The sequence below is a fragment of the Xiphias gladius genome, chromosome 16 (assembly GCF_016859285.1).
Source record: "Xiphias gladius isolate SHS-SW01 ecotype Sanya breed wild chromosome 16, ASM1685928v1, whole genome shotgun sequence".
In the NCBI taxonomy this organism is placed as follows: domain Eukaryota; kingdom Metazoa; phylum Chordata; class Actinopteri; order Istiophoriformes; family Xiphiidae; genus Xiphias; species Xiphias gladius.
This window is the reverse complement of record NC_053415.1, coordinates 22,185,116-22,212,874: the sequence shown is the minus strand read 5'-3', so window position 1 is coordinate 22,212,874 and position 27,759 is coordinate 22,185,116. Positions and strand designations below refer to the sequence as shown.

Genomic DNA, 27,759 nt, shown 5'->3' with positions numbered 1-27,759 from the left:
ATAAAAAAGGATTAAAGAAATCCCAGGACAACATGCAGATGTTTGACAAGCTCATTAGGCCGCGGACAGTACCGTACAGTCTGCTGTGTTCACTCATTAGCAAGAATTTATGCAGAGGCTAATCATCCAAAATCATCAAATTCCACTCCTGCAAGCATAGTTGAAATACCTCATGATCTCCATGAAATAAGAGATTTTTTTTACACTTAGTGAATTTAAACTCACCACATTTTCCCCAGAAAGATTTCGGCAGTTCTCTTAAGTTCTCACTAAATACACTTATAATATTTTATTTCCATTTAAACTCCTAAAGAGCAACATTCTCTGCACTGAGGATCTAAAAAGTGATTAACTCAAAATGATATTTTCCCAGCAGAATCCATCACTGAGTCTTGGGGCTATACAGTTTTTTTTTGTCCCTTCCGGTGAGCTTTAATTAAAGCAAAATGAGGATCCAAAAAGCACAAGTGATATCACTGTGGGACTAATTCACAGCTAAAAAAATGCAATTATCCAAGACTATATATAAGTGTTTAAGATGAGCTACATGGTGGATCATGTTTAGTTTTTTTTTTTACTCTGGAGTTAATGGTTTGTTTTAGTCCTCCTTTTGGTTCCTGGAATTCTGACCCAGTTTGGTGTGGACTCCTGGTTGGCCTCAGTTGGCAGGCTTCGCTGAACGTTGGGTCACAACTTTGTCCGACTGGCCATTTGTCCTTGGAAGGCAATTCATAAGATCTAGGTAATAATCTGCCGTGGATTGATTTGTGCATGACAGTAATCCCTTTCGGAGAGGAAAGAAAGAAATAAAGACAATCAGAAAGATGCAAAATTATATACACTGATGTTATTTAATGGTGGACTTTTTAACTTTTAGATCTTGAGGCAACCTTCCTACTTTGGAAGTGAGATCAGAGAAGAGGAGGGGATGGGGGAGGATAGTAAAATGAGGCGAGTGACACACAACAGGGGGTCCTCTGGCACCATGCACATATACACTTCATGCCAAGAGAGGGACATCTCTCAACCCTCTTAACAAGAGCCAGTGTGGCTCTGTTGGCCAAGCAGCATGTGTATATGCACACGCATTAGTATGTTTGCACTACAGTTGTGCAGTGCTACTGCCTGCATCCATAATTAAGCCCAAGACACAACCATCAACAGGAATATAATTGGCTGGGGTGGCAGAGCGGAGGCAAGTGCTGCAAACTTTCTGAGAGAGAGATAGAGAGGGGATGAAAGAAAAAGAAGATGGAGCGAAAGCTATTTACATGCTAATACGGTCCTCAGCCCTTCAACTCGTTCTCGTTGGCCACCTTGCCCGCTACCCTCGAATAAGCTCTTGGCTGGCAAGCTGGTCGCTATGTTTACACAAAAAACAAACAGCAATGAGGTTAAAGTCTTTTCATGCATCTTTTTGTGCATGCCTACAGTATTAGCAACAGTCAGTTGTTGTGTAACTGTTTTGTAGTGTCTGAAGGACTCAGCTGACTGCTTTTCGGCCTCTTTTTCATCCCTGGACTTTTTCTTGTTTTTGTTTCCTAGGCAACAGAATGGGCACCGGACGAGGAAACCAGGAGGTCCTGTCAGAGCAAAGGCAAAACAGAGGTAACCTCGACCCCCCCCCCCAACAGCCCCGCCAACCCCCCCAATTAGAACACTTCATCTCAGTGCTGCCTTGCTTACAGAAAGACCATCTTGATATCTTCTGGTTGATGTGGTGTTGTCCTAATGGGCCTCATGCGAGCACTCCTTACAGAACAGCTATATCAGACCCTTCAATCAAGAGTTGTTTTTCTTGCAGTGAAGAGAGAGGGCAAAGGGAAGGGAAGGAAAATGTGCCCAAGAGAGCCTAGGGCAAGATAATGAGATACACAAAAGGACTTCATTTCAAATATGTCTGATAATCAACGCTGCGATCAGCTGTCTTATTGCAATTATTTTGGGAGAACAGATTGCAACATGATTTTTGTCTCCCACTGTGCCTTTAGAGCAAAAGGGTGACACCAAAAACACAAAACAGGCAGTCAATCCTCTTTGAAACCTCTGTCACTGCAATTACCTCAGTTCTTCCCCACAAACATAAACTGTTTCATTACCAATAAATCTATTTCACACCTTTTGTTCAAAAGAACAAAAACAGATTTGACACTTTTCTGACATACTTGACTTATTGTAGAGCATCTGTCGATGTCACAAATAGGCGTCCAGTCAGTTGCAAAGAAGCATTCATATTTTCGAACAATGGACTTACAATAGCAAGAGCAGCGTGCACTGAATTGCGTTGCTTTTGGTTGCATGTCAGTCTGGTACCAAAGGACATGGTCCATTGTACTTCTCAGCAATATGTCAAAGTGTATTTAGCCAAACACCTCAGCCTGTAACTACTGTAATATTTTGAAAGCTTTTCTCTTCACCCACTTCTCTGCAGATTGAATGTCAGAACTACATCAGAGTGTTGTTGGTGAACAAGACTGAGGTCATGACCTGTGGAACCAATGCTTTCCAGCCGCTATGTATTACCAGAGAGGTAAAGATAGTGTGTGTGTTAGCGTGTGCAATTTTGCAGAAATTCAGTGACAACACTGTAAGATTGCCCTGTTACTTTCCCTTACTCCCTGTCTTTCCCCTTTTCTCTCCATCTCCGTATCGCTCTATCTATTCGTCCATCGTAGGTGGGCAACATGAGCAGCGTGCTGGAGCGGGTGAATGGCGTGGCGCGCTGCCCGTACGATCCTCGTCACAACTCCACGGCAGTGGTGACAGAGAGCGGCGAGCTGTATGCCGCCACCGTCATTGACTTCTCTGGCCGCGACCCCGTCATATACCGCAGCCTGGGTGGCATGCCACCTCTTCGGACCGCCCAGTACAACTCAAAATGGCTCAATGGTACAGTAACACACATCTAATGTTCCTTGGCTCACACGGAAAACTCATTTTGAGTATCATTTATTTTAGCTTTTTTATTTCTGTGCTGCAGCTAATGATTATTTTCATTGCCAATAAATGATGATTATTTTTTCAAATAACTGGCTAATCATTTGAAAAAACAGCATCACAAGTTCCCAGAGACCAAGGTGACGCTTACAAACTGCTTGTTTTGTCAAACCAACCAATGACATAAACAGGGATAAGCAGCTAATCCTCAAATTGAAGAAGCTAGAACCAGCAAATGCTTGTCATTTTTGCTCGGTAAATAACTTAAGTGATTAATTGATTTATTAAAGTTGTTGATGAATTTTCACTGACTGATTTAAATTCATTTTAAAGAATTTAAAGGACAAAGCTCTGTGAAATGAGCATGAATATTAATGAAATGGTCCAGAGTAAACTGGTTTGAGTTACAACTTTGTGTAGTGTTTCACGGGATCAGTTTTTTGTCGTTGTTTCATATCAGACATGAGAGAACTATTCTAACAGGATTAGTAATCTGATCTAGTCTACACTCTTGATGGATTATCAAATAATCCACATGAGGTTAAACTGTAGGGTAAAGACCTTTGTCAAACAATCTCTGAAAATTCCTCCTGTTACTTTAAACATTTTCCTAGGCCTGCCTGGAGAAGCAGATAGGCCAAGTCTGCGCTTTTGCTTCCCGTACAATCGGCTCCTTTGTTCCAGCCCAGTTAGATCAATCCGACAGGGGTGTTTTCAAAGGATTACAAAGACCGTTTGGATTTGAAGTTGTGTATGGAACACACAGTACAGGTTAGGCATGGGAATTGGAGGGATTTTTTGGAATGGTGGAGAACATGAAATGCTGTCAATCCTGCTGGTGTTGGTGTCAATAATCTCCCTGCTGCTGATACTGTGCCTTTTCCTCTGACCACGCTGCAGCGGAAATCCATTCGCAAACATCTGATTCCAGCAGAAATGTAGATGGACATTCCACTGGAAGAAGCTGTCATCGAATTGCTTTGATATGCAGTAAAGCTTAGTTTATTGGATTTAATGAGGTATATTGAATAGTCAGATGGGAGGAGTTATTTTAGGCATCTGGAAGTAAAGGTCGAATTCATTTTCTGCAATACTGAAAATGTTAAGTGACTGTTTGGATGGACATGAAACTCTCCTGGTTGGATCAATACAAAAGATGAACAACTGTGTTTGTGAATATCTGGCTTAGTTATAAAGTGAGAGGTACAAGCCTGTGGACATAAAACCTGTGATTCCCCCCTTTTGCATTTTGATTAATAACATCCAATCACAAAGTCTAATATTGTGTTGTGGGTGCGCCGCTAACGCCGAGCTGAAGCTAATGGTTATGCTCTGTAGAAACCTGATAAAACATTCAGTCCACTTTCAGGTTTTGGGTCAGTGCTACTCAGTGGGAGTTTACAGTGGAACAAATTGCCACAGCTGAAAAATGCCTCAAGAACCAGTGGATTCTGTTACCGTGCGTGCGTGTTTGCGTGCGTGGGGTAGAAGAGGATGAAGGGGACCTAAAACTGAGACCTAGAACCAGAACTGCTAAATTTGAACCCGAAACTTCACCCACGGCCATATTTGTGCCTTATTTCATCTATCCTTTGCTGAGTTGGTCAGGCTGATTCCACTGGGCATTGGTATCTACTTCCAACACATGACTCGCACGAAGTGGCACAGCCAGAGAACGAGAGAGAGAAATTTCTTGATAAACTAACATTTGGAAATAATTAATCCAAGTAACTAGGGCTGAAAATAATGATTATTTTCACTATCAGCTAATCTGTCAATTAATTTCCAATTTAATCCAGGAAATGTTTATTCTGTAAAATCTCAAAAAATGCCTATCACAATTTCCTGGGGTCCAAAGTGACGTCCTCAGTGCTTGTTTTGTCTCAAAAGCAGCAAATCCTCACTTCTGAAACACTAGAACCAATGAATACTTGACATTTTCTGCTTGATAAGATTTAATCGATTAATGTATCATTAGAATTGTTGATTAATTTTCTGTTGTGTGACTAGTGCATTAATTAACTAAATGTAACAAACAAATATTCACATATTCAGGCCAGCTGTAGTATGATGACAGGTAAGGTCCAAAAGATCTGGATTCTAGAGAGTTGGCCAGAAAACAGGAGAGACAGGAATGGAGACATAAGAAAGGCGAGAACGAATGCAAGTAAAGTTCGATGGTGGGAGAGTGTGAAGGTGTATGTGTGGTGGTAAGAGAGGAGGGATGAGAGTTGTGGGGCAGGGATGAGGATGAGACGGAAGCAGAAAAGATAGACTGAGGAGTCAGTGAGCGATGTAATTATTCCTCACGGCAGGGAGAGGTTGAAATTACAACACACAGCATGCATCACACCAGGCAGGGACTGCCTGTGTGTGCATGTGAGTGTGTGCTTGTATACAGTGAATTCAGAAAGTTTTCAGAACCCTTCATTTTTTCACATTTTGTTGTGATGCAGCCTTACGCTAAAACCATTTAAATAAAATGTTCCTCCATCACTCAACACTCAATAGCCAATAATGACAAAGTGAAAACAATTTTAGAAATTTTTACAAATTTATTAAAAAGGAAAAACTGAAATATCACATTGACATAAGTATTCAGACCCTTTGCAATTCAATTGATTGGACATGATTTGAAAAGGCACACACCTGTCTAAGGTCTCACATCTGAAAATGCATATCAGAGCAAAAATCCAGCCATGAGGTCGAAGGAGCTGCCTGCAGAGCTCAGAGACAGGATTGTGTCGAGGGACAGATCTAGGGAAAGCTACAAAAATTTTGCTGCATTGAAGGTTCCCAAGAGCACAGTGGCAACCAGGACTCTTCCTTGAGCTGGCTGCCCGTCAAACTGAGAAATCGAGGGAGAAGGGCCTTGGTAAGAGAGGTGACCAAGAACCCGATGGTCACTCTGGCTGAGCTCCAGAGATCCTGTGTGGAGATGGGAGAAACTTCCAGGGGGACAACCGTCACTGCAGCACTCCAACGATCTGGACTTTATGGCAGAGTGGCTAAATGGAAGCCTCTCCTCATTGAAAGACATACGAAAAACGCTTGGAGTTAGCAAAAAGCACCTAACAGACTCTCAGACTATGAGAAACAAGATTCTCTGGTCTGACGAAACCAAGATTGAACTGTTTTTGCCTCAGTTCTAAGCTTCATGTCTGGAGGAAACCAGGCGTGGCTCATCGCTTGCCCACCATTACAATGGTGAAGCAATGGTGGTGCCAGCATCAAGCTGTGGAGATGTTTTTCAGCAGTGGTCATGGTTGAGTGAAAGCTAAACGGAGCAAAGTACAGAGATATCCTTAATGAAAACCTGGTCCAGAGTGCTCAGGACCTCAGACTGGGCCGAAGATTCACTTTCCAACAGGACAATGACCCTAAGCTCACAGCCAAGATAACGCAAGAGTGGTTTAGGAACCACTCTGTGATTGAGTGGCCCAGCCAGAGCCCTCAATAGAACCCAATCAAGCATCTCTGGAGAGACCTGAAAATGGCTGTCCACCAATGGTCCCCATCCAAACTGACAGAGCTTGAGAGGATCTACAGAGAAGAATTGCAGAAAATCCCCAAATCTAGGTGTGCAAAGCTTGTCACGTCATACCCAAGAAAACTCGAGGCTGTAATCACTGTCAAAGGTCTTTCAACTAAGTACTGAGTAAAGGCTCTGAATAATTATGTCAATGTGTTATTTCAGTTTTTCCTTTTTAATAAATTCTCAAAAATTTCCCAAATTTCATTTTCGCTATGTTGTCATGGGATATCGAGTGTAGATTAATGAGGGAAAAAATGAATATAAATGAATTCAAATAAGGCTGCAAAATAACAAAATGTGAAAAAAGTGAAGGGGTCTGAATAATATCTGAATGCACTGCATATATGTATTTAGACTGTATGCAAGCTGTTTGTGCTTCCATCTGTGTCCTATCTCTGTGTGTGTGTGTGTGTGTGTGTGTGTGTGTGTGTGTGTGTGTGTGTGTGTGTGTGTGTGTGTGTGTGTGTGTGTGTGTGTGTGTTTGTGATAAAGCAACACACACAGACCCACACACACACAGAGACAGAAAGAGAGTGTATGAGGGAGGTGAAAAAATTAGTAGCAAAGCATATATTGTCCTCATCAGCATAATCACAGCTGGCTGCACACAGTCAAGCACACAGTCAAACACACATGTTGCACTCCACTCTAGATACATACACGCACATCCATGCCATTACAAACCAAGCCTGCTTTCCTTCATGGTGATGGTTATGGAGTTGGGTTCCCGGTGGCTTTGGGGTTTCGAATGAAAATCTCATATCCAGCTCTAAGCCTCTCCAGTTCAGGAGAACGGAAGGCAAGGAGAGGGGGTCCTGGATCTAATCGATCTGTTCCCTTGTTGGATTGGTGTCCAGCCAGGGGCTGACCAACTGTTTCCCATCATGCACCTGAAAGTCATGAATCTCAATTCATATTTCTGTTATTATTTCTCACTCTCCTCTCAGCTTTTGTAAAAAGTGTCTTTTGGCACATACAGTCACAAACATTCACACTGAGTATTTTTGCAAACTGCTATTCCAAACTAAACACTAGTAGTATATACTAGGGTATTTCTACAAAATCTTTACGTTTCATTTCTTTTGGCTACAATATCTGCTTGCAAATCAAGCACACTGTTAGTTCAGGTAGATGAATGTCTTAGTCGCTTCATTCATGCTCCACCACCAGTGGCTCGCTCAGCAGCTGCTCCTCTGCCAGCTAACTTCGAAGATCCAATCATTTTTTTCAACCAAATTTAACTGTATAACCATTTATTACAAATGGTTAATTCCTTGATTGAAGTGTGCCTGACTAAAATGAGGAATTATTGATGTTTTTAAGGTTGTGTTCTGGCAATTCCAAGCACTTGGTTAAAGCAAGAGTTAAAGAAAGAAAACGTTGATTTGGAGCACGTCTCGGAATGCACTGACTTTCTCAATTTTAATCAAATAAAAATCTCTCCCTAATCTTAACTAAGTGCTTCATATATTCCTCATGTTGAGATAACTTTTTGACATGGAAACTGAAGTAGTGGTTGCTAGAAGCAATAATGTCAACGTTGTTTTACATCAAAGTAATAAATATGCCTATTAAAGACTTATTTTTTGTAGGTTTTAGCTGCGTCAGTCTCATTCGCACGTTGCAATTTTTTCCGTTACTATATGTGTATGGATGGTCAGTAACTCCGTCGACTGTTTCTCCAACCAGCAGAAACAGCTGTTAAAAAGGCACTCGTGTAACAAATTATTAGTATATAAATACACTGTACTGTATTTCGTAGATGTTAAACTACTTTTTGTCTTCACTCTGGCCAGACACATAACAAACCTAATAGAATACTGACATAATTACCAAGTGCAATAAGTATGGAAAGGACAAAACAAATAAATTAAAAGTAGATTGAAATAAAATAACAAAGTTCTGAATGTGTCCGCACAACTGGTCTACAACAGGTTACAGAGTATAGATATACCAAACTATCAGGTATTGCTCATCCCCTACCACTAATGGATCATTTTTTCATTCTCATGTGCGAATATTAAATAGCCTTGCTCTTTATACTGTATCTGTCTATAGCGTCATGTGACGTTAGTGATGGAAGCTTCACTCCTCCGGCACCCGACCAGCCTGGCAGACTGAACAGTCTGTTTAGCACTCAGCAGGGCGCTGGGAAAAAAAACTCTGTTCATCACATTTGCACCCACGCAGCTTCAGTAATATTATGCAGAACCCGTCAGCTCCGCCTGCCCTTTATCTGACACGTGCACAGAATGCATAAACACAGGTATGTAAACACAGAAATACTCTGGTGTGCACATACATAGCATGCTGTATACACACACCCACATGTCCCTTACATTACGTAGCTGAGACATGCAATAAACACCACTGGCTCCTCCACATGGCCTTCGGCTCCAGGGAGAGTAACTCACACGAGTTGTGATGGTTGCCTCTTCAGCCCCAGTTGCAGTAATTATCAGTGACCCAACAGATATGACACCTCTTTTTTTTTTGTGTGTCACTGATATAAAAATTAAATGACACCTTATGGTGTCATGCATAAAGGTAATGGTGATAATAATGAAACTGCTGGGTTAGTTCTATACAATTACCTTTTTGCTTGTTAATGCAAATTGATGGTGAACTGATGAGCATCTCCAGTTCTTTAAATGTGAACTGGAAAAGTTGTTTAGATGACCCGCTAAATTAGCCACCGCTGCCTTCCCTCTTTTGACATCCTCGCTCCACATCCTTGCAGAATAACTACAATGATCAGAGTGTGTGATCCTCTGCGCTGGCCCGCCCCTTTAATCACTCCCTCAGCTGATTGTCTCTTTGTTGAAATTGTCCTTTTATAGCACAAATGCTTTCATCTGTGGTCAGTCCAAACCAGTGGTTGTTTCTTTTTTTGTTTTGTTTTGTTTTGTTTAATCATAGTGACACGGAATTAGAGAGCTGCTGCAGCCGTGTTGACAGCAGTTTTGTCTCTTCCTGCTCTGTTCGAGAATCTTAATTTCTTGTAAAAAGCCTTACTACTCCCTGAGGCACTTTCAATCATGGCTGTTAACAGGCCATCTCCACTGTGTGTGTTTGTGTGTGACTGTGCGATGGGAACGTGAGCGTTGTGGTTTAGTTGTCTGTGTCCAGATTGTTTACACAATTTCCACCACAGCATCTTTTTTTTTTTTTTTTTTTTTTTTAAGGGTTTGCATACATTTGTGCAAATTAAGTGTTATACCCTCCATTTGTGTTTGTGCTCATGTGAGTGAGTGAGTGAGTGAGCGAGCATGTGTCTGAGTGTGTGATATTATTTACAATAAATGGGTCCCAGAGGAAGACTGAATTCCATTAATTCAAAGTCTTTCTCAGGGACTTTTCAACAGACATGTTGGCTGACACCAACACACTCTAACATCTAGACCAACTTCTAATGCACCGTCCTGTGCAAACAACGCAACAATGTCAACTTTTCATGAACCACTAAAAACTGTCTTGTTTGGAAAAATTTTACATTTTTATATAATCAAACCCTAGGGAGAATTATCTCAAACCCTAAAGGGGCCACGTGGTTTTTATTTTTTTCCCCACTTTCCGAAGACATCTTTGGTTTTTTACTGGACAGAGATGCTATATAGTCAGATATATTTTGGTATTAAAGGGCTAGTTCACCCAAATTACCCATACCCTGGTTAGGTTCTATCACTGTGATAATTCACTGGGAACTATTTCTTTGTCGGAAAGCAGTTTATTGAAAACCAATCAGAGAGAGGTCTGTGGATTATCTAGAGTAACTAGGGCACTGTTTCTGCTCCTTCCGAGCTACTCTGATCTCCTTTTTAGATGCTGAGCACCACGAACAAAATTCCACTCACATAGATTGCATTGAGGCATCTGCAGAAATGTCAGATACAAATATGAAAAAATATAAAAATGTCTACACACAAAGCCAGCACCATCTGTGTGATTAGATGCTGTAAAAGGTAAGTGGGAAAATGTTATTTGAGGAATTTGGGTGAACAAATCCTTTAAGCCATTACCAGAGTTTTATGCGAAGCCTCCAAAACTGTAGGTGTGTAGGTGTAGTCTCAATGTTGTTGATTTAAGACTAATATGGATGTATACGTTCAAGCTCTTTTTCCATCCAGGCTCACAGCAATGAATTAGTATTCTGTGATGAGTCATGTGTTTACAAAGGATGACAGTAACGTCCCATTCAAACTGTTATTCAGTCTGCTTTACCTGATAACCCACCCAACGGGGAGGGCCATTAATCATTGGTCGTGTCACCCCGGGCAATAAAAGCAGCACGGGCATGCAGTTAAACAGACATAGCTCCATGGATTTACCATCAAAACATCAGACAGATTTATTAGTTACCGTTTTTTATCTTCTCCTCCCTCTGCACCTTCTCTCATTTACACATTTGACATTGAGGCTCTTTTCCACGACATCTTAAAAAGGAGCGCAACAGTAGAATTTCAAAGTTTTTATTGCAATCAATAACATGGAGTAAAGGGGTCAAAGCAACAACATCTAGATGATAAATTTTGCAAATATTTCTTTTTCCCTGGAGTCATCATGTAATGATCCTCTCCCCTACCCTCCCTCCTCCTCCCTTCTGGCAGAGCCTCACTTCATCTCAGCCTACGACATCGGCCTCTTCACCTTCTTCTTCCTGAGGGAGAACGCAGTGGAGCACGACTGTGGCAAGACAGTCTATTCCCGCGTAGCGCGAGTCTGCAAGAATGACATCGGCGGGCGATTTCTGCTGGAGGACACCTGGACCACGTTCATGAAGGCGAGGCTCAACTGCTCACGCTCTGGGGAGATCCCCTTCTACTACAACGAGCTGCAGAGCACCTTCTACCTGCCGGAGCAAGACCTCATCTACGGCATCTTCACAACTAATGTGTGAGTGAACGCAGAAGGACATTTATTCCAGCACCGCAACTGTTTGCACATGCATTTTACGCAAACAAATTATGGTTTATCATTCGGTATCTATTAAATATACTTGATCCATCCATCAAAAGCTTTTTTTTCCCCAATCAATTAAATAAATAACTTCTTAGGAATCAAATGTCTTATGTTAGGTTTTTGCTATTAGTGATTTGATCAAAATAGTTGGCATGTTCTTTAAATTGTGGCATGGCCCAACCTGAAGCTGAAGTTTTCATATGAGCATAAATGAAAAATTGTTTTACAGATACTTGGTCAGTTTGCAGCCCAGCTCTTAAAAGTTTTAATAAGTCTGAATGGCTGCTTATATATATAATATATATAAATAATGTGTGTGTATAAAGAGAGTACATGAGCATTTTAATAGTGCTGACCTTACCGCATGCAGTGGCAGCAGAGGAAAATATATTGCATTCGACCATTTTGGCATGTTGTTTTTGTATTTGCATAGGAGCATTGGTGTTATATTTAGCTGTATCATTAGGACTCCTCTGTGCTCCGGCTCCATGTCTGATTCAGCAACTTGTTGAACCACCTGTGTTTCTGTTTGCAGACTTTGCAGTACTCTTTATTCACATTTACTGCCACACAGCCGAACTCTGAGCAGCCTTTCTATCACGAAAAGCAATTGGAAGAAACGGTTGCACCCAAAAAGTTGATCCAGTTATCTTGTCATAGTAACAGCATTTTGAGGTTGGACTTTAGGACTTAGCTTGTTGTTCTTGTTAATGTGTGTTCGTTGCAGTACATATGATCTCTCTAGTCTTTAGTATGTGACCACATAAGCACACATGCTAAAACTCCTGGGTTCTAGCAAATGTTTTTTTTTTTTTTTCTGGGAAAAGACAGAAGAGTTTGGTGCGAATTCCGAGTAATAACAGTATCTCATTTCCTAGTATTTAACTCCAGTACAATCCTGCCACAGTTTATTATTGTATCTGCAAAGGAACATATGCACTCAAGACTGATTTGTCCGCACAGGAAAGTGATATACTGTGTCTTTCATTACTTATTACTCATTTTAAAAGCTTTACTGTTACCGTGATTATTAATCCTTTGGGAGCAGATTTGCAGTTGCACACTCTCCTGAAGGGTAACCTGATACAGCGTCTATCAGTGCTATGGTTTTAATTTAATAAAATAAAGTAGAGGGAATACTTATAGCAAGAAAAAACTTATGACATTCATCATCTAAATTACCTCAGTTTCTTTTCTGTGAATGATGAAAACAAATGCAGGGATGAGGGTGAGTGTACTTTTAAATCATTTCATCTCGAGTCTGCTATTTAGCCACTGGCGTGTATTCAGAGTGACAGAACAAATAACTGTACTTAAGTTATAGTAGATACAAGCTTTCGGTCATACAACCTTCAGCAATGCAGTACAGAGAGAGAACAAACCAGCACTTAAGCATCTATAGAAATATTGTAAAAAGTAAAATCACTGTAATGCAGTACTTATCTGTGCTCCATTGCCATTGTTCCTCAACATTGCTCTCGTTATTGAATAGAGAAGATGAACAACCCCACCAAAACAAGCCGCAGCTGTGCTGAAGAGCCCTTTCAACACCAACAGGAATATTAATGGGGGAACAGTGACATACACACCAAAACACTTCAACTCTAGCTTCTTTTCATTTAGCCCTTAAGGTTTGTTACTGTGACATTTCCCCTACTATACAGAGAGAGACAATTTTCCAGAGTTTAGAGCCTCCCCGTTGCTGCTAATGATCAGTGTGGATGCATGCACCTCTCAGCCGAGCTGCAGACTGATTCGCACTCCCTCTAACTGTGTGATTGCTCCAGGTGGGGGTGTCACACGCTTCATTAAAGAGAGGAAGCACTGACAGCCAAACTTTTTATATTAAAGCTCAAGTTATGCTGTTTATGTTTAGTAAAAGTGTGATTGCATCACATTTTTGCCTGACTCGAGGATAGCGGTGACTGTCTCTCAGTTTGGTCAGTCTATCACTGTAGTCCAGAACAAGATGTCAGTGAAGACATTACAGTTAATAACTGTCTAGACTATCATGAAAATCCGTATGATTATTCAAAAAAATTTAAATATAAATATTTATAAATATCTGGTCCCCAGAGGACGATTCCCAGTTATTTTGGTGACCCCCTGACCTTTTATCTAAACTCACCCCTAGGTCAAAATTTCACCTCGACCAACTCTGTAGCGTAAAGTATCGTTAAAAAAAGCACAATTCTCTGCAACTCTGCAGCAAGTGCTGAGACAATGAATCCATTTCATTTTCTGATTTGGCCTCGACTTTTCTTTTAACACCACCAACAAGCTACAGTTTCCACTTGCAGACAAGAAAAATCTAATTCTCAAGGACTCGAGGAGTTTTTCTGAGCACATTCATGCCCCCCCAGAGGATGAAAAAAATCTAAAAAGTTTAGACACTCTGAATTTTCCTTTTTGCACTTCCCTCAGGACAAAATATATACATGTTTTAATATCATACATATATAATATAAACACATATAATATTTGAATCCCAGGGCCATTCCTTAAGTACCACCTTTAGGACAATTTACACATTTTAGCTCTACTACTGCTGAGGCTCTGAGAATAGCAGACAGTTCTTACAATGTCCGTTCCATCCGGCACTTTTTTACTGTGGGGTGTAATAAGAATTGCGGCCTCCTAGGTTCCGTTAGCAGGGCACTGGAGTAAGAAATACATTGAGAAAAACTTGAAGGGAATAGTTTTGGGAAATACGCTTATTTCCTTTCTTTTCAAGAGTTAGATGAGAAGATCGATTACTGGGGACTTGCAGACACTAAACATGGATTTGAATGAATCTGTGGCACAGCTGCTGAATGCTGACATCCAATTGTCCACAGTTACAGTAGATGAGATACTGTATGTTGCAAATATCAGGCATGTTTAATTTTAGGGGATTTTCTCCAGAAACCAGCTGTAATGCGAGCACATGTTCACAATGAAAGGATATGCTTTTCGAGTCTGACTGAGTCCAGTGTTTTCTTGGACTGTAGGCGGCTGTACTGTATGTGCTTGTGTGCATGTAACATATTTGTTTGTATGAGGGCTTGGGTCTACGCTTGTGTGTGTGTGTGTGTGTGTGTGTGTGTGTGTGTGTGTGTGTGTGTGTGTGTGTGTGTGTGTGTGTGTGTGTCAGCAAGCACGGTCGTCGGTGTTCAGAACATATTCTGTGTTCTGTCAGGGGAGAGGTTGAATCCAGCCTCTTGCTTTCTGCTCTCTCACCTGTTAAGCTGCCGGTATTCGCCACCACATGGCTGCTTCCCATCAACCTGCAGTCGTCTTTAGCGATAGATAGAGAGAGCGGGAAATGGTAGAGAGACAAAAGGAAAAGAAAAGCCAGAGGGATAAAGGAAAAGAGAGAGATTGAGATACAGTGAAAAAGGATATGAGAAGAGGTAATGAGAAAAATCAGTGAGCTCCAAGCTTTTGTTCATTGTCCTTTGTCTCCTCCTTCCTTGCCCTTCCTTTCTGAAGCGACTAGCTGATCCTCCCTCCAAAACCGGCTCCGCCATCGGGATCGGATATGTTAATGCAATCACCACAAACACTGGCTTTATCTGTCTGGCGTCAATTGAACAGGCTCACAGCTATTCCCAGGAGTTTGGGGCCATAAAGCAGAACAGGAAGAGTTGGAACAGAGTACTTATCCTCTGTCTGCTCACGATCTGGGCCTGGTCTCAATCATGTAGAGCGACCTCCCCTCTCGCTGTGACTGTCTTAATGTATGCTATGATGTTCTATAACTGACTGAGATCTTGAGTGTCTTGTGTGTTGTTTTTACACATTGATTGTCCTCAGAGTGTTGAAGTGTTTTCAACAATTGACTGAAAGATAAAAGGTTTCAGTCATGTGTGGGAAGAGCACTTTTCATAAACTTTGCAGACCAAACGATTAGGAGGGACTCCCGTGATTTAGTAATACGCTTCTATATAGGTAGGAGACTTGAGAGAGGCAGATTTTTTAAAAGAAAAAAAGGTCAAACCTGCAAAATAGGACAAGAGGTCTTGACTTTTAGCCTTTAGTGTGGATCAAGGGCCAAAAACACCGGCGCCTACACGTCCCATAATGCAACTCAATAGCATCTCTTACTTACAGAAAGTCTGCGCATCCCAAGTAGCGAAAACAGCTGCGGCAGCTTTGGTCCTCTGTCTGTGTCTACACATGATGCATTCAGGGATTGTGATGAGCGTAGGTCACCCGCATTTCAGAGCCCAATAGAAAATCACCGTGGCTACGTGCGAAAAAGGAAGAAAACGGACTTCAAGTGTAAATATATGCCTCCAGTCAAGTGAAACACCAGTCGTTATGCAGCCTGTGTGGACAGCTCTACTGATTAAAATAGGAGCACATCTGTTCCATCAAAAGCATGTGTGATGGACAAATGAAGAACATGGCTGAAACGCCTCTTGTGTAGCCTCTAGACCCCTCTCACCTCATAAACACCCATGTTTTCAAAGTCCGCACCCCCAGCTTGTAACGCAGGACTTCTGTTAAAAAATGTTTAGTTTCCAGTTGGAAGCCCAAATAACCCTCATGTAACCACTATGAAATCACCTGATATTAGCGAAAGCAGCTGCAGCAGCTTCCCAACTTCTCACTGGCTGAGTATTCTCAGAAATGGTAAACTGATTTGGACATGTAAAATGGGTCAAAAAAAAAAAAAGAATACAGCATCAATCAGTAGTTCCAGGCCTACTTCAGATGAGTAGAGGAGAGAGGATGGAAAAAAGGAAGGGAATGATTCTGCTGAGATGTGCATCAGCCAGCAGAGCCTGTCGAGCAGTTATGTATTGCAGGGTTTTAGCATTCCATCAGAATGAGGACACTTAAGACCTCTGAGCACGGCCAGGTCTTTTAATTAACTCCGGGCCCTTATTGGCAGGGTCCTTCTGCCATGTGCTCCGAGCGGCAGAGAGATTCCCCTGCTGGGGTGTCTAACCTGCCATTACTAACTAATTATGAGCCTCCTTATCTATTTCTGGGTGACTTCACTGACCCCCTCCACTTCACTAGTTCTTGGAGGGTCTCATATCTGAGACGGGATAAGGAGTGCTGAAACAAATGGCCCATTAATTCATTAGAGTACCGACATAAAATTATTCTCCAGTACACAATTATGATAAGTGATTCATCTTTTAAGTCATTTATGAGGCTAAACTGCCAAACATTTGCTGGTTCCGTCTTCTTAAATGTGAGGATTTGCTGCTTTTCTCTGTTTTATATCATTGTAAATTGATTATCTTTGGGTTTTGGACTGCTGGTTGGAAAAAACAGGCAATGTGAAGACATTGGCTTGGGCTCTGGGAACTTGCAAAGGGCAGCTTTATGTCATAAATTGAAAAAAATAATAGATCTATAAAAAGCGAGAGTAATGATTAAACTTGTTCCAGATGTCTTAATTGCTGTATACATCTCAGATTTATTTTTTTAATGATTCAAACTCTGTTGGTCTGCTGCTGTTCTAATTTGTATCTGTTTTCCCTGGCTGGAGAAACAACAGACTAATCAGAGCTTCAGCGCAGGATTAAGAACGTGAAAGTCATTTTTTTTTTCCATGTGCGGATGACATCAACACAGCTGTGCAGGTTGCTTTAAGGGACAGATTATGCTAGAAAAGAATCAGCACATACTATGTGTTGTCCGACCATGTCGAAAGGCAGAAGTGTTGTGATGTGTGGTTGCTCCCAACTGCCACGCTCGAAGGTGGGGTGAAAACCTGGCAGAGATATTTACCCATGGGGATAATGCAGCACATTATCAGACAGTCTCTCCTGGCAGGCATTCGCAGTGTTGCACAAAAAGGGACAAACAGTTGTGTGAAAATTGAAAAAAGAGAAAAGTTCACCCCCCCCATTTACTTTGTCACCCCCACACACCAGGCCAATCACTGCAAGAAGCTGGTGTTAATGTTGGATTGTTGGTCAAAGCTTCAGACTGTCAGACCGAATAATGATGTGAAATGAAATGGAAGTAAAAATTGATCATCATTAGTTGCTGCCCAAATAAGGAGCCTTATGGCCGCTCGGCATCCATTAACTTGTTAATGCAATTCAAATTCACTGGGACGCAACACATGTGCAACCTGACATGCACAGAACACCACCTAGGGATCCTAAAATCCTTCCTATCCATGGCAAATCTGAGACTGACTGAAATCTAAGTGAGATCAGATTTGACGGTGGGGATAAATGATATGCCTAGCAGCCAAGTGAAGCAAGCCACATAACTGCACAATATTTCTGATTTTACACAACCTGTCGGATCAACCCACTGGCGTCAAATCTACCTTGAAATGAACTGTGGGCCCCCAGTGGAAGACTGGGCCTGATCTGAATACAGTTTGACAGAATCCGCTGCTTTTGGACCACTGGTTTTGCAGATCATCTTTAAATTGAAATCACTGGTTGCATTTTCTTTGGTTTCCCTCACTTTGGGGCCTATTTGCATTTGATTGGAAATACTGTGAAAACAGGTCAAGCAAAGCCTAAACTTAAAAATACAGAGGAGATCAAAAATTCTCTCAAATGGTTAACAGTGCCGTTATAGTCAGTGAACTGTGCACTTCCTTACGATAGTTCAAAATTAACACCCGGGGTTGTGTGCAGCCTATTTATCCTGTGGTATTGGTTTATTGTTTGGCGTAGGTGTTGCTGACTCAGTCTGCCTCTGAATGTGACTGTTTTGGGCCAAAGCTGTTGCTTTTGCTGGCATATTGTTGTGCAGTATAAAAATATGTATGGATAATCCTGGTAGCCTCGGTTCAGTTACTGGTCTCTGCAGCCATGTAGCTCTGCTGAGTGGGCCTTTTTCCTTTTATGCTGCGATGTAGGTATTCACTGAGGATGAAACATTGTCCTTAATGTAGTTTTAGCTGTTCGTTTTTTCACATACAATGAGGTTAGGTGCATTTGTCTAAAACCTGGGGTTTCGGCTGGACTTTCTCTGCATTGATCCAATGATACAATGCATATGCAAATAGCAATTTTCTGATACAGATGTTGACCAAAGTGCTTTTAAATAGAGGTTAAAAATGCAATTAGATACATTAAATTTTGAAAAATAACAGAAAATTAAGAAATCATAGATAAATGTTAGAATACAAAAGATATTTTGGAATACTGCTAAATATTAAAGCGATAATCTGACTCATCACGTAGTCATAAAAAAATACAAAAAGCTAAAGAAAAATCATAGGGTTTAAGAATGAACTAATTAGAGAGAAACTTCTAGAGATTTGGTTAAAAACATGCAGCAGCCAACTATACCAGCATCCAGCCAAAAAAATATAAGGTTATCAAGTGGGATGCGTACCAGCCATTTGTGTTTACCAGGCCGACTCACTTATTTACTGATCTGTACTGCTTGTGGTTTGCAGAGAGCCAAACAGCCAGGCTGACTGAAGAGTCCATTGCCTTTCTAACACCTCTTCATTGGTGCTGAACTGAGCTACACATCCAACTCGTTTATGTAGAAAATAGCCCTGGCATCTGCAGCGATGGGTGCTGGGTCCTGGGTGTTGGGCCATCTGACAGAGGGGAAACAAGTACTCAGTTCCTGAACCTGAAGGATAAGGCTGGCGTTATCATCTGTCTCTCTTATTGTCAACATACCTTGTGAAAACACCAAAAACCAACAACGTGTTAGTCTGTCTCTCGACACTTTCTCTCGAGTTCCCTAACCTGTCTGTGACACTCAAAACCCAAGTCCACGGATTCCTACTGAAGACATAAATCTTTAAAAACGGGTCACATTTATAGTTTCCTTTTTAATTTCCTGAAACAGCTGGGCGATGCAATTTTTAAATGTTAGTCAAACAGGAGTGAATTTGTGAGGGAATATTTTCAACTGCAGATTAATCCACATTTGGCGCTCTAATGAGTATTTCTGGCAGCAGGACAATATATGTGGGTATGACTCACAGCACTATGCAGGGTGCACAGCAAGTATGTACTTTGTAAGTACTGAGAAATCCAAAGCAACCGGGGATATGAAGATTTGAAAAAAAAAAAGGTGTGAACAAATTAGTTTGCAGCACAGAAAAGGAGCGAACGACAGAGAGGTGAACGGGGATGAATTTTGCAGAACAAGACAGGTAATGAAGACACATCTGAGAGGACAACCAGTGACAGGATCAGGCTTTTGGGACGAGACGAACTACTTGAAGAAGTAGCTTCACTCATAATGAAAGTGATCATCATGGCACTGGGTCTCAGAGCAGCAGAGCAGCAACAGCAAACAGCATAGCAGATGTCAAACAGCTTTCAATCACTTTGCCAGGCTTTAAAGCAGACTTGAAACATGTGGGTTCCATCCATTAGTGCAATAGACTGTGTTACTTTCAGTGCTCCCTTTCGTTCTGTTCTCTTGGCATTATGTGCAGCAACCCACTGTCGAAGCAGACATCTCAAATCTTTCTTTGGTAAAGTTTGTCTTCAGTGCAAGCTGTAGCTACAGAACAACCACAAACCCCTGTTTAACTTCCTATTATTTCTAACTTTGTGTTTGTGTGTGTAAGTGTGAGAAAACTGTTGTGGCTGCTGCTCAGTGATTGCAGCTCATTTGCCTGTGGTTTCCTCCAGTTGGGGTTCGGTTTCCCGCTGACTTACCACACCACTCACTCTGCTCCGCACACTTTGTCTCTGCTTCCCTGTCACTCCAGTCTCCACCAGAGCTATTGACCAAAAAAAAAAAAAAAAAAAAAGAGAGAGAGAGAGAAAAAGAAAAAGTCCTTTTGCTGAAGTCTGGAGGCTGTTCTTCTCAGCAGACTCTGAGTCAGTCAATGAGCCACCTGTTTGGCTTCCCTCATTGTTTGAGCGGAGCTCATTTGGGGCTGCACAGCCCTTTGCTACCCTGCAGCCATGACAGACCACATTAGTTTCCTCACATCCTGGATATCTGAATAAGTGGTATTCCAAACAAAGCTGAACAAAAGCAATTACACATTTCTCAAGCACCTTTGGAAGTGTCTTTAAGGTAAGGATATTGGATATTGTACCCAGAGAAGGATGAGTCTCACAGTTAATAAACGTTTCTTTCTTTAAAAATGTGTTTCCCTTAAGAACAGAAGACTTGCAATCGCACCCTTTGTTCAGTCAAACCAGAATGAACAGAGATCATACACATGATGCTAGAAGCAGTACAAGCCTCCAACTTTCCAGTGAAAGTCTTTTCTTCTATGTGTGTTAAAAGATAAATCTCACTTTTATTAATAAGTGCACCTTTTGAGCTTAGATTCTCTTCACCATACATTTCACAAGAGTGAACATCCACAAATCTGTTGATCTAAAGAGGTGCTCCTTCTAACTTCAGATCTTGCCTCATGATTAACAAAATGTTTACTACTACTTCTTCGGTTTCAAAAGTAATCCAGTGGCTGTAACTGCAGTCTCTGTAAATAACTATGCTGTATGGTTTGCCTAACTAAGACTTTAGTCACTAGGTCATAAGAAAATATGAATAAAAGGAATAAAAACCTAGCAAAAGCAGGGTTGACAACCACATATTTAGGTCTCACTAAAACCATTTACCAAACCCTGGGACACATTTTACTGAGCCCTTCTCTGCCTCAGCTTTTCCAGCCAGCAGCCTTCACTGATTTACACTTTACCCAAGGTACCAAAACAGCTCACAAGGGACCGTGTTCTTACAGTAGTCTTTTCTTTTTCTGCATCGCTGTCGGTCTCTGTGGCTCCCGCTGTTTCTTTCTCTCTCTGTTTCTGTCTCTCTCTCTGCCTAAAATGTTATCTCTCACTATCTTCTAATTGATGGTTTATCAGCAACTCGCAAGCCATGCCAAAACATTAGGCTGTTCACCGCATAGTAAAAACTTTGAGAGTAATGCCGGGTGTGTAGGGAAGGGGATAACAGTCCGCAGTAGCAGACAGTTAAGAAACTCATTACCTTGCAGTACAGTATGGCTGAAGAGTGTCACGATAATAACTTTACTCGCACTCCCAGTTTAGCTGGGTTTTACTCTCGTATGTAGCACCTGTGAGGCGGCTGCGTGTATGTGTGTGTATGTTTGTGTGTTGGCACATAATCTGTGTAACCGCCTCCTATATCCTCAGCTTAATATTGTCCCCATTTGCTGTGCGGCGCTGATACCATAGCTTACCCTGCAGCCAAAGTAAGCCTGTGACATAGTGCCTGTTTAGTGCAGGTATAAATGATAGGACTTCCATTAAGAGGATGGAACACGATGCAGAATGGCTTTATTAGACAGCTGGAAGCTGTTGATTTCTGATATGGCTTCACATTTACTGCTTACATTTAAACTGATATGAACACTATTGTTGAGATAATATAGTTATTTTTACCTTCTTCCCCTCTCTCCTCATCTCTTCCTGTCATTTCTCCCCTTTCTGCCCCCTGCTACCTCCCCCTTACTGTTTCATCTTCCCTATCCATCTCTCTATAAAGCAACAGTATTGCAGCATCTGCAGTGTGTGCCTTCAACCTGAGCGCCATCACCCAGGCCTTCAATGGGCCCTTCCGCTCCCAGGAAAACCCTCGCTCCACCTGGCTTCCCACGCCCAACCCCATCCACAACTTCCAGGTTAGTTTAACCACTTTAATCAGTCAAGGTCAGTCTTAACACAGTTCTGCTATTTAGGGATTACGACCTACAGAATGGTGAACTGTGACAAATCCATCAGTTTTCAAAAACTTCTAGGAAGCTCAGGCAACAAAGGGTCCTCCAGTCCCTCCAGGAATCGAATTTTTTCATATCCCCTTGATTTTACAAATTACTTTTCATCATACAAGTAATCTAATTCAGAAAGTTAATTAATTATAATTGAATAAGTAAATCAATTAAATAATAAGTCAATTAAAGTAATCATTATCATTTGAACAGTAATCGATGAGATCTTTAAATGGTCAGTTTTTTTACAGCAATTTTTAAATATTACCATAATTTAGAGCAAAATAAATTGAATAGTCACAAATTTTAGCAAATATTTGTGGAAAGCCGCTGCAAATTCAGTCATTGTGTGACAATCACAAGAAACTATTCAAGATTCTGAGAGGACTGGTCATTATTTCACAAGGCTCTAACATGAAAAAGATGATACACCAATCTAATAATATAGATATGTAGAAGATACATCTTCAACATTTTTAAATCGTCGTCGTATATCCAAAACCATCTACAGCTCCAAACACCAGACAAAAATGGAATCGAACAACATATCAATCTCTCATTTCAAGTCACAAAGAATGAGCAGAAGCTACAGCTTCGGGTCGCAGCTTTTTCGCAACCTTTTCGGAAAATTGTAATTTCAAATTTATTCTTCTGCACTGTCTCATTAAATTGCTGTGTCATTGCTATGATCATATCAAAATCATGGAGTAGTTGTGAAAAAGTTGCAATTACTGAGAATAGAATTAAGAACTGAAACAATCTAGCCAGATATGGTGTATTGATTTAGTACCGTACAGTGACAGGTATGAGAGGCACTTCTCCATTGTTTGGTTGTCCTTTCTGTCTTTCTTGCCTGTCTTCTCTCTGCTTTCTTTTTTAATTTCCCTCCGTCTCGCCCAAATTTTCACATCCTTTTCTGACATCTCACTCGTCTCTTCTCCTCTCCCTCATGGCATTTCTCTCCAGTGCGGTACTATAGATGATGAGGGTCCCAATGAGGGTTTGACAGAGCGCAGCCTGCAGGACGCACAGAGGCTCTACCTGATGAACGACGTGGTCCAGCCAGAGTCTGTTGATCCGCTGGTCATGCAGGATGACGTTCGCTTCTCCAACCTGGTTGTGGACATTGTTCAGGGCATGGACACCCTCTACCATGTTATGTATATCAGCACAGGTTAGTGGAAGAGAAGAAAGGAATAAAACTGACACTTATATACATTAAGTAGAAACATAACTTATCTCAAACATATAACCCAAAAAATAAATATAAAGCAGAGAAGTGCATTTTAATTTGCCTGTATACAAGATCTCTCTGATATCTTCTCGTCCTTCTTGTTGAATCAGAATATGGCACCATCCTGAAGGCACTGGCTACGCCCAACAAGAACCTACAAGGTTGTTATCTGGAGGAGATGGAGCTCCTCCCACGAGGGGTACGAGAACCAATCCTAAGCCTGCAGATCCTGCACAGTGACAGGTCGCTCTTCGTAGGGCTCAACAACAGAGTCCTGAAGATCCCGCTGGAGAGGTGCTCCACCTACAAAACTGAGATGTAAGTACAGTATAAATTCTCCATGTTAACTTGAGAATTTGATCCAAGGTGATTGTATTGTGTATCCTGGCTATCAAAAGGAACCCAAACTCAGCCATTCATAAAATTAGTTATGGGGAGAATGTTACAAACTAGGAACCTATATGTTGGGAAAAAAAATGTATGTCACACAGGTGTAAAACAAAATATGACTTAGGCCAATGGTGAGAGGGCAATGTAAATGCATTTTTTAAATCAACGTTAAAATAGTGGACTTGCAGGCATGTAACCATGAAGTCCATAGTAACCATGGCTGTCCACACCAAAAATTCATCAAATCTTCAAGGAGCTACACGTACAGGTGTCATGGACTTTTCACAGACTTGATACTACATCGGGAGGCGGGCTTCACTAGATTTTGTTTGACAGATCACCATAATCCATACATATATAGATGGCAAGAGCTCATCATCGGTCATATCAAAGAGAACAACTACGGTCCATCTAAAACTGCTACTGGTGGTCAAAAATTACACAGGGTACCTTAAAATCGAAGACGGCACAAGATTTCTTGCTTACTGCACCACTGGAGAGCTACTTAGCTTGTAGCCGTAAGCAATTTTACAAGAGTTGATGCTCCTACACTGGTATAGCTTGCAGTCACCAGTGGCTGCACTTAACACACTGCTGCAGTATCATGGTCCTGAAGTAGGACTAGCAGAAAATCTGCTCTCATTGACGCGAGACTTGTGCTTGATGGTGTGCAAGTCAGGCGCATATATATGTATAGAGAGAGCAAACTTTGATAAGCAAATCATGACCAAAAAGTCCAGGTGAGCAGTCTGTCCTGTTACAAGGAAAAATTATTCTGTCCGAGGAGTCCCTTCTCTTACACAAAGGAGAATCATTATACAGAGTTGAACAGTTTGTGCAGCATCCTCCTCTCCACAAACAACTCCAAGGGCTCCAGAAAAGTCCCCAGCACAAAGCTACCTCTCCTGATCAGTTTGTTCAGTTTGTTGGTGTCACTGGCTCTGATGCTGCGGCCCCAGCAGACAGCAGCAAAAAATATTGTGCTTGCTACAACAGAGTGGTAAAAGATCTGCAACGTCTTGCTGCACATATTAAAGGACCAAAGCTTCCTCAAGAAGTAGAGTTTTCTCCGTTCCTTCCTTTAGACGGCTTCTGTGATGCATTTCCAGTCCAGTCTGTTGTCGCGGTGGACTCCAGGGTATTTCCATCCCTCCGTATTTAACATAGTCCTGGTCCTCCTGAAGTCCACAACCATTTCCTTGGTCTTAGCCACATTCAAGAGCCAGTGATTGCTCCCACACATTGCCACAAAATAGTCCACCAGGTCTCTGCATTCTGCCTCTTTTCCACCGCTGACACACCCCACACCTGCAGAGTCATATGAACACATCTGCAGGACAGTCCACCTGTGGTGCCACTGTGCTGCTGATCACCTGTTCAGACACACATTCCCGCAGCCGCACAAAGTGTGGTCTATCTGTCAGGCAGTCGGTAATCCAGGAAGTTGTGTAGGCATCTACCTGCCTATTCTGGAGCTTCTTTCTCAGCAAGATGGGCTGGATTGTTTTACAGGCATGAGAAAAAGTTCTTAATGAAAAGATCATGATTCTCACAGTTCTACCCGTTTTGTCCAGGTGAGAAAGGGCTCATTGAGGCAGGTAGATGATGCCGTTGTTGACTCCAACCTGAGGGTGACAGGCGTACCGCAGCAGGTCTAGAAAGACGCTCACCTGGTCTGAGGTCTGAGATTGGCCAACACCAGAGTCCCCAGGATTATCATTGTGTGGCATGTGAGGGCAACCAGTCTGTAGTCATTGAGGGCAGATGGAAATAACTTCTTTGGCACCGGAACAAGGCAGAGGGTATAGAGGGAAGCAGCTGTGTGGGCAGGGACGTCCCCATCCCCAAAGGCTCTCTTCTTCCTGTCCAGTCGCTCCTTCAGGTCACTGGTGATCCAGGGCTTTTTGTTTGGGACTTCCTGAAGTCATTCAACCCCAAGAATAAAGTGAAGAGCCCCAAGAGGGACAATAGTCCTCACTTCCTGAGGACAGAAAGCATGACTGAGCAGTTGTGTGATATGCATGATGATTATCTTATTGTTCATTTTATGTGTTTCGGCAGTGGATTCATTTTAACCTGGTTGGTCCTCTATTGAAGGTAATTATCTGTCCTCAACTAGGATTAATGTCTGGAAGACCTCGCCTATAATCATTAAAGTCCTTATGGAACCAGACAAATGACAGAGGCGGCATCTGCTTGCAAGAGGAAATTAATTTGTTGTGCCAGGTTACCCCCCCCCCCAAAGTAATGAAGTTCTGCCTAATACAGAGCAAGTACGCTTCTGGCTTTTGTTTGTGTCTGAATCAGGGGATGAACAAAAGGTGTGTGAGAAGCTACATCATACACTGCCAGAGACGTTTTTCTTTGTCTGTGAAAGAGCGACAAAGACACACACACACACACACACACACACACACACACACACACACACACACACACACACAAAGATAGAGAGAGGGGGGGGGGGTTGCTCTGCCGCCACCACCCCTTGGTGTTGTTCAAGTGAAAATAGCCTGTATCAAGGCTGAGTAAGGGGAAAAAAGCTCACTGGTTGTTTGTCCGACCTTCTGTATCCCATCACTTCTCTCAATCAGGATTCTCAGCCAGCCACCTCCGTTCTTCAAAGTCAACTTCATTTTAACATACAAATGGCTTGATGCTTTTTTCGCTGTCTCTGTGTCTGTGTGTGTGAGTGTGTGTATGTCTGTACAGTATATGGAGGGCAGTTTAGTTGGTGTGATTTGTGTGTGGGTTGGTGCTCGGACGAGTTATCATATGAGCGCTGCCTGATGAGTCAGCTCGATATTTCTACTAAATCCAAACTCCTAGACACATGGGAGCAGACACACACACATACACACATCAGGTCGAGAAACCATTGGATTTAATAAGATGTGGGTGAAATATGTGAGATGAGAGAGACAGAGAAGAACGGGAAGAGAGGGGAGCCATGAGAAATACAGCTACAGAGAGAAGAGCAGGGTGAGCAGCCAGAGTCCTATTTAAGACACAGTGGGGTGAAATGAAAAGAGTGGGCTCCAAGGGCACCAGAGAGGGTGGAAAGGGGTGAGGTAGAATGGGCCGTCCTTAATCCAATATGCAATATTCTGCTCACCTCTGCGGCTTGCTCACTCTTACAATCTTTGAAATGCACTGCAGCCAGAGGCAAGCTAGCTGCAGAATACAACAGATGTCAGCCTGTCTGTCAGTGTGACACCTGAGGTTGTCTGGCGGGACTTGTCTGGAAGCAAGTGGAAAAGGGCAGAAGGGTGACGTGGAGTCGGGAGATTAAGAGAAAAAGGAGGCCAGGTAGTTAATTAATTCATGTGAATATGACTGCAATAAATATTTTCATTAGCGGTTAATCTGTTAATTAGTGAAATACGGCCATCACAATTTTCCAGAGCCAAGGCGATGTGTTAAAAATTGCTTGTTTTGTCCAAAACCCCAAAATACTTAATTTACAATGATTTAAAACCAAGAGGAGCAGGAAATCCTCACATTTGACAAACTGAAAGGGGGAGGGTGTTCATTTAACTGTTGTGTGCACTCCTAGCATGCGGCCACATGCATAGGAGTGATTAGCCAGAGAGAGGTTATTTTCTTTTACAGATATTGATAAGGAGGACTGAAAATTGGTTTCGGTTAAACAGAGTGGATGCCAACTTGGCTGAGGCTTCTGTTCCAACACTTAATTAATTCCACTATTTAACCAACTCTGTCTCAGTAACAATGATACACAAGTGTAATATCAGGCTTTGTATTTCTTTAGTGCACTGTCGACAGTGAAAAATTATTGTTGTTACTATAACTGTCCTGCTTATGTGGCACAGGTTAGCACTTGCTGCTGAATTCAAGTCATCTTTTAAGGCTCAGGAAGCTAAACTGGATTCAGTTCACTCTATGGTATCTGACCATGGACACAGTGGAATTGAAACTGAGGGTGCTGGAAAGCTGGAAAGTATTTGTTCCTACTTATGCATGAAATCTAAGGCTGGCTGATCTTGAGGAACACAGCGGGAGGCAAAATTTGGGGATTATTGGCCAACTGGAATTCATTGAAGG

General features: G+C 41.9%; 1 protein-coding gene across 3 annotated transcripts in view; it reads left to right on the top strand.

Annotated features, from left to right (window-relative positions):
• Positions 1-27,759, top strand: part of sema5ba (sema domain, seven thrombospondin repeats (type 1 and type 1-like), transmembrane domain (TM) and short cytoplasmic domain, (semaphorin) 5Ba) — a 168,317-nt gene that overhangs the window by 107,299 nt on the left and 33,259 nt on the right. For all 3 annotated transcript variants that reach the window (XM_040149185.1, XM_040149184.1, XM_040149183.1), the window contains exons 6-12: positions 1,546-1,608; positions 2,432-2,530; positions 2,676-2,889; positions 11,080-11,365; positions 21,848-21,983; positions 23,037-23,244; positions 23,415-23,622. In XM_040149185.1, the coding sequence (XP_040005119.1) occupies positions 1,546-1,608; positions 2,432-2,530; positions 2,676-2,889; positions 11,080-11,365; positions 21,848-21,983; positions 23,037-23,244; positions 23,415-23,622 (1,214 nt within the window). The remainder of the gene's footprint in view (positions 1-1,545; positions 1,609-2,431; positions 2,531-2,675; positions 2,890-11,079; positions 11,366-21,847; positions 21,984-23,036; positions 23,245-23,414; positions 23,623-27,759) is intronic.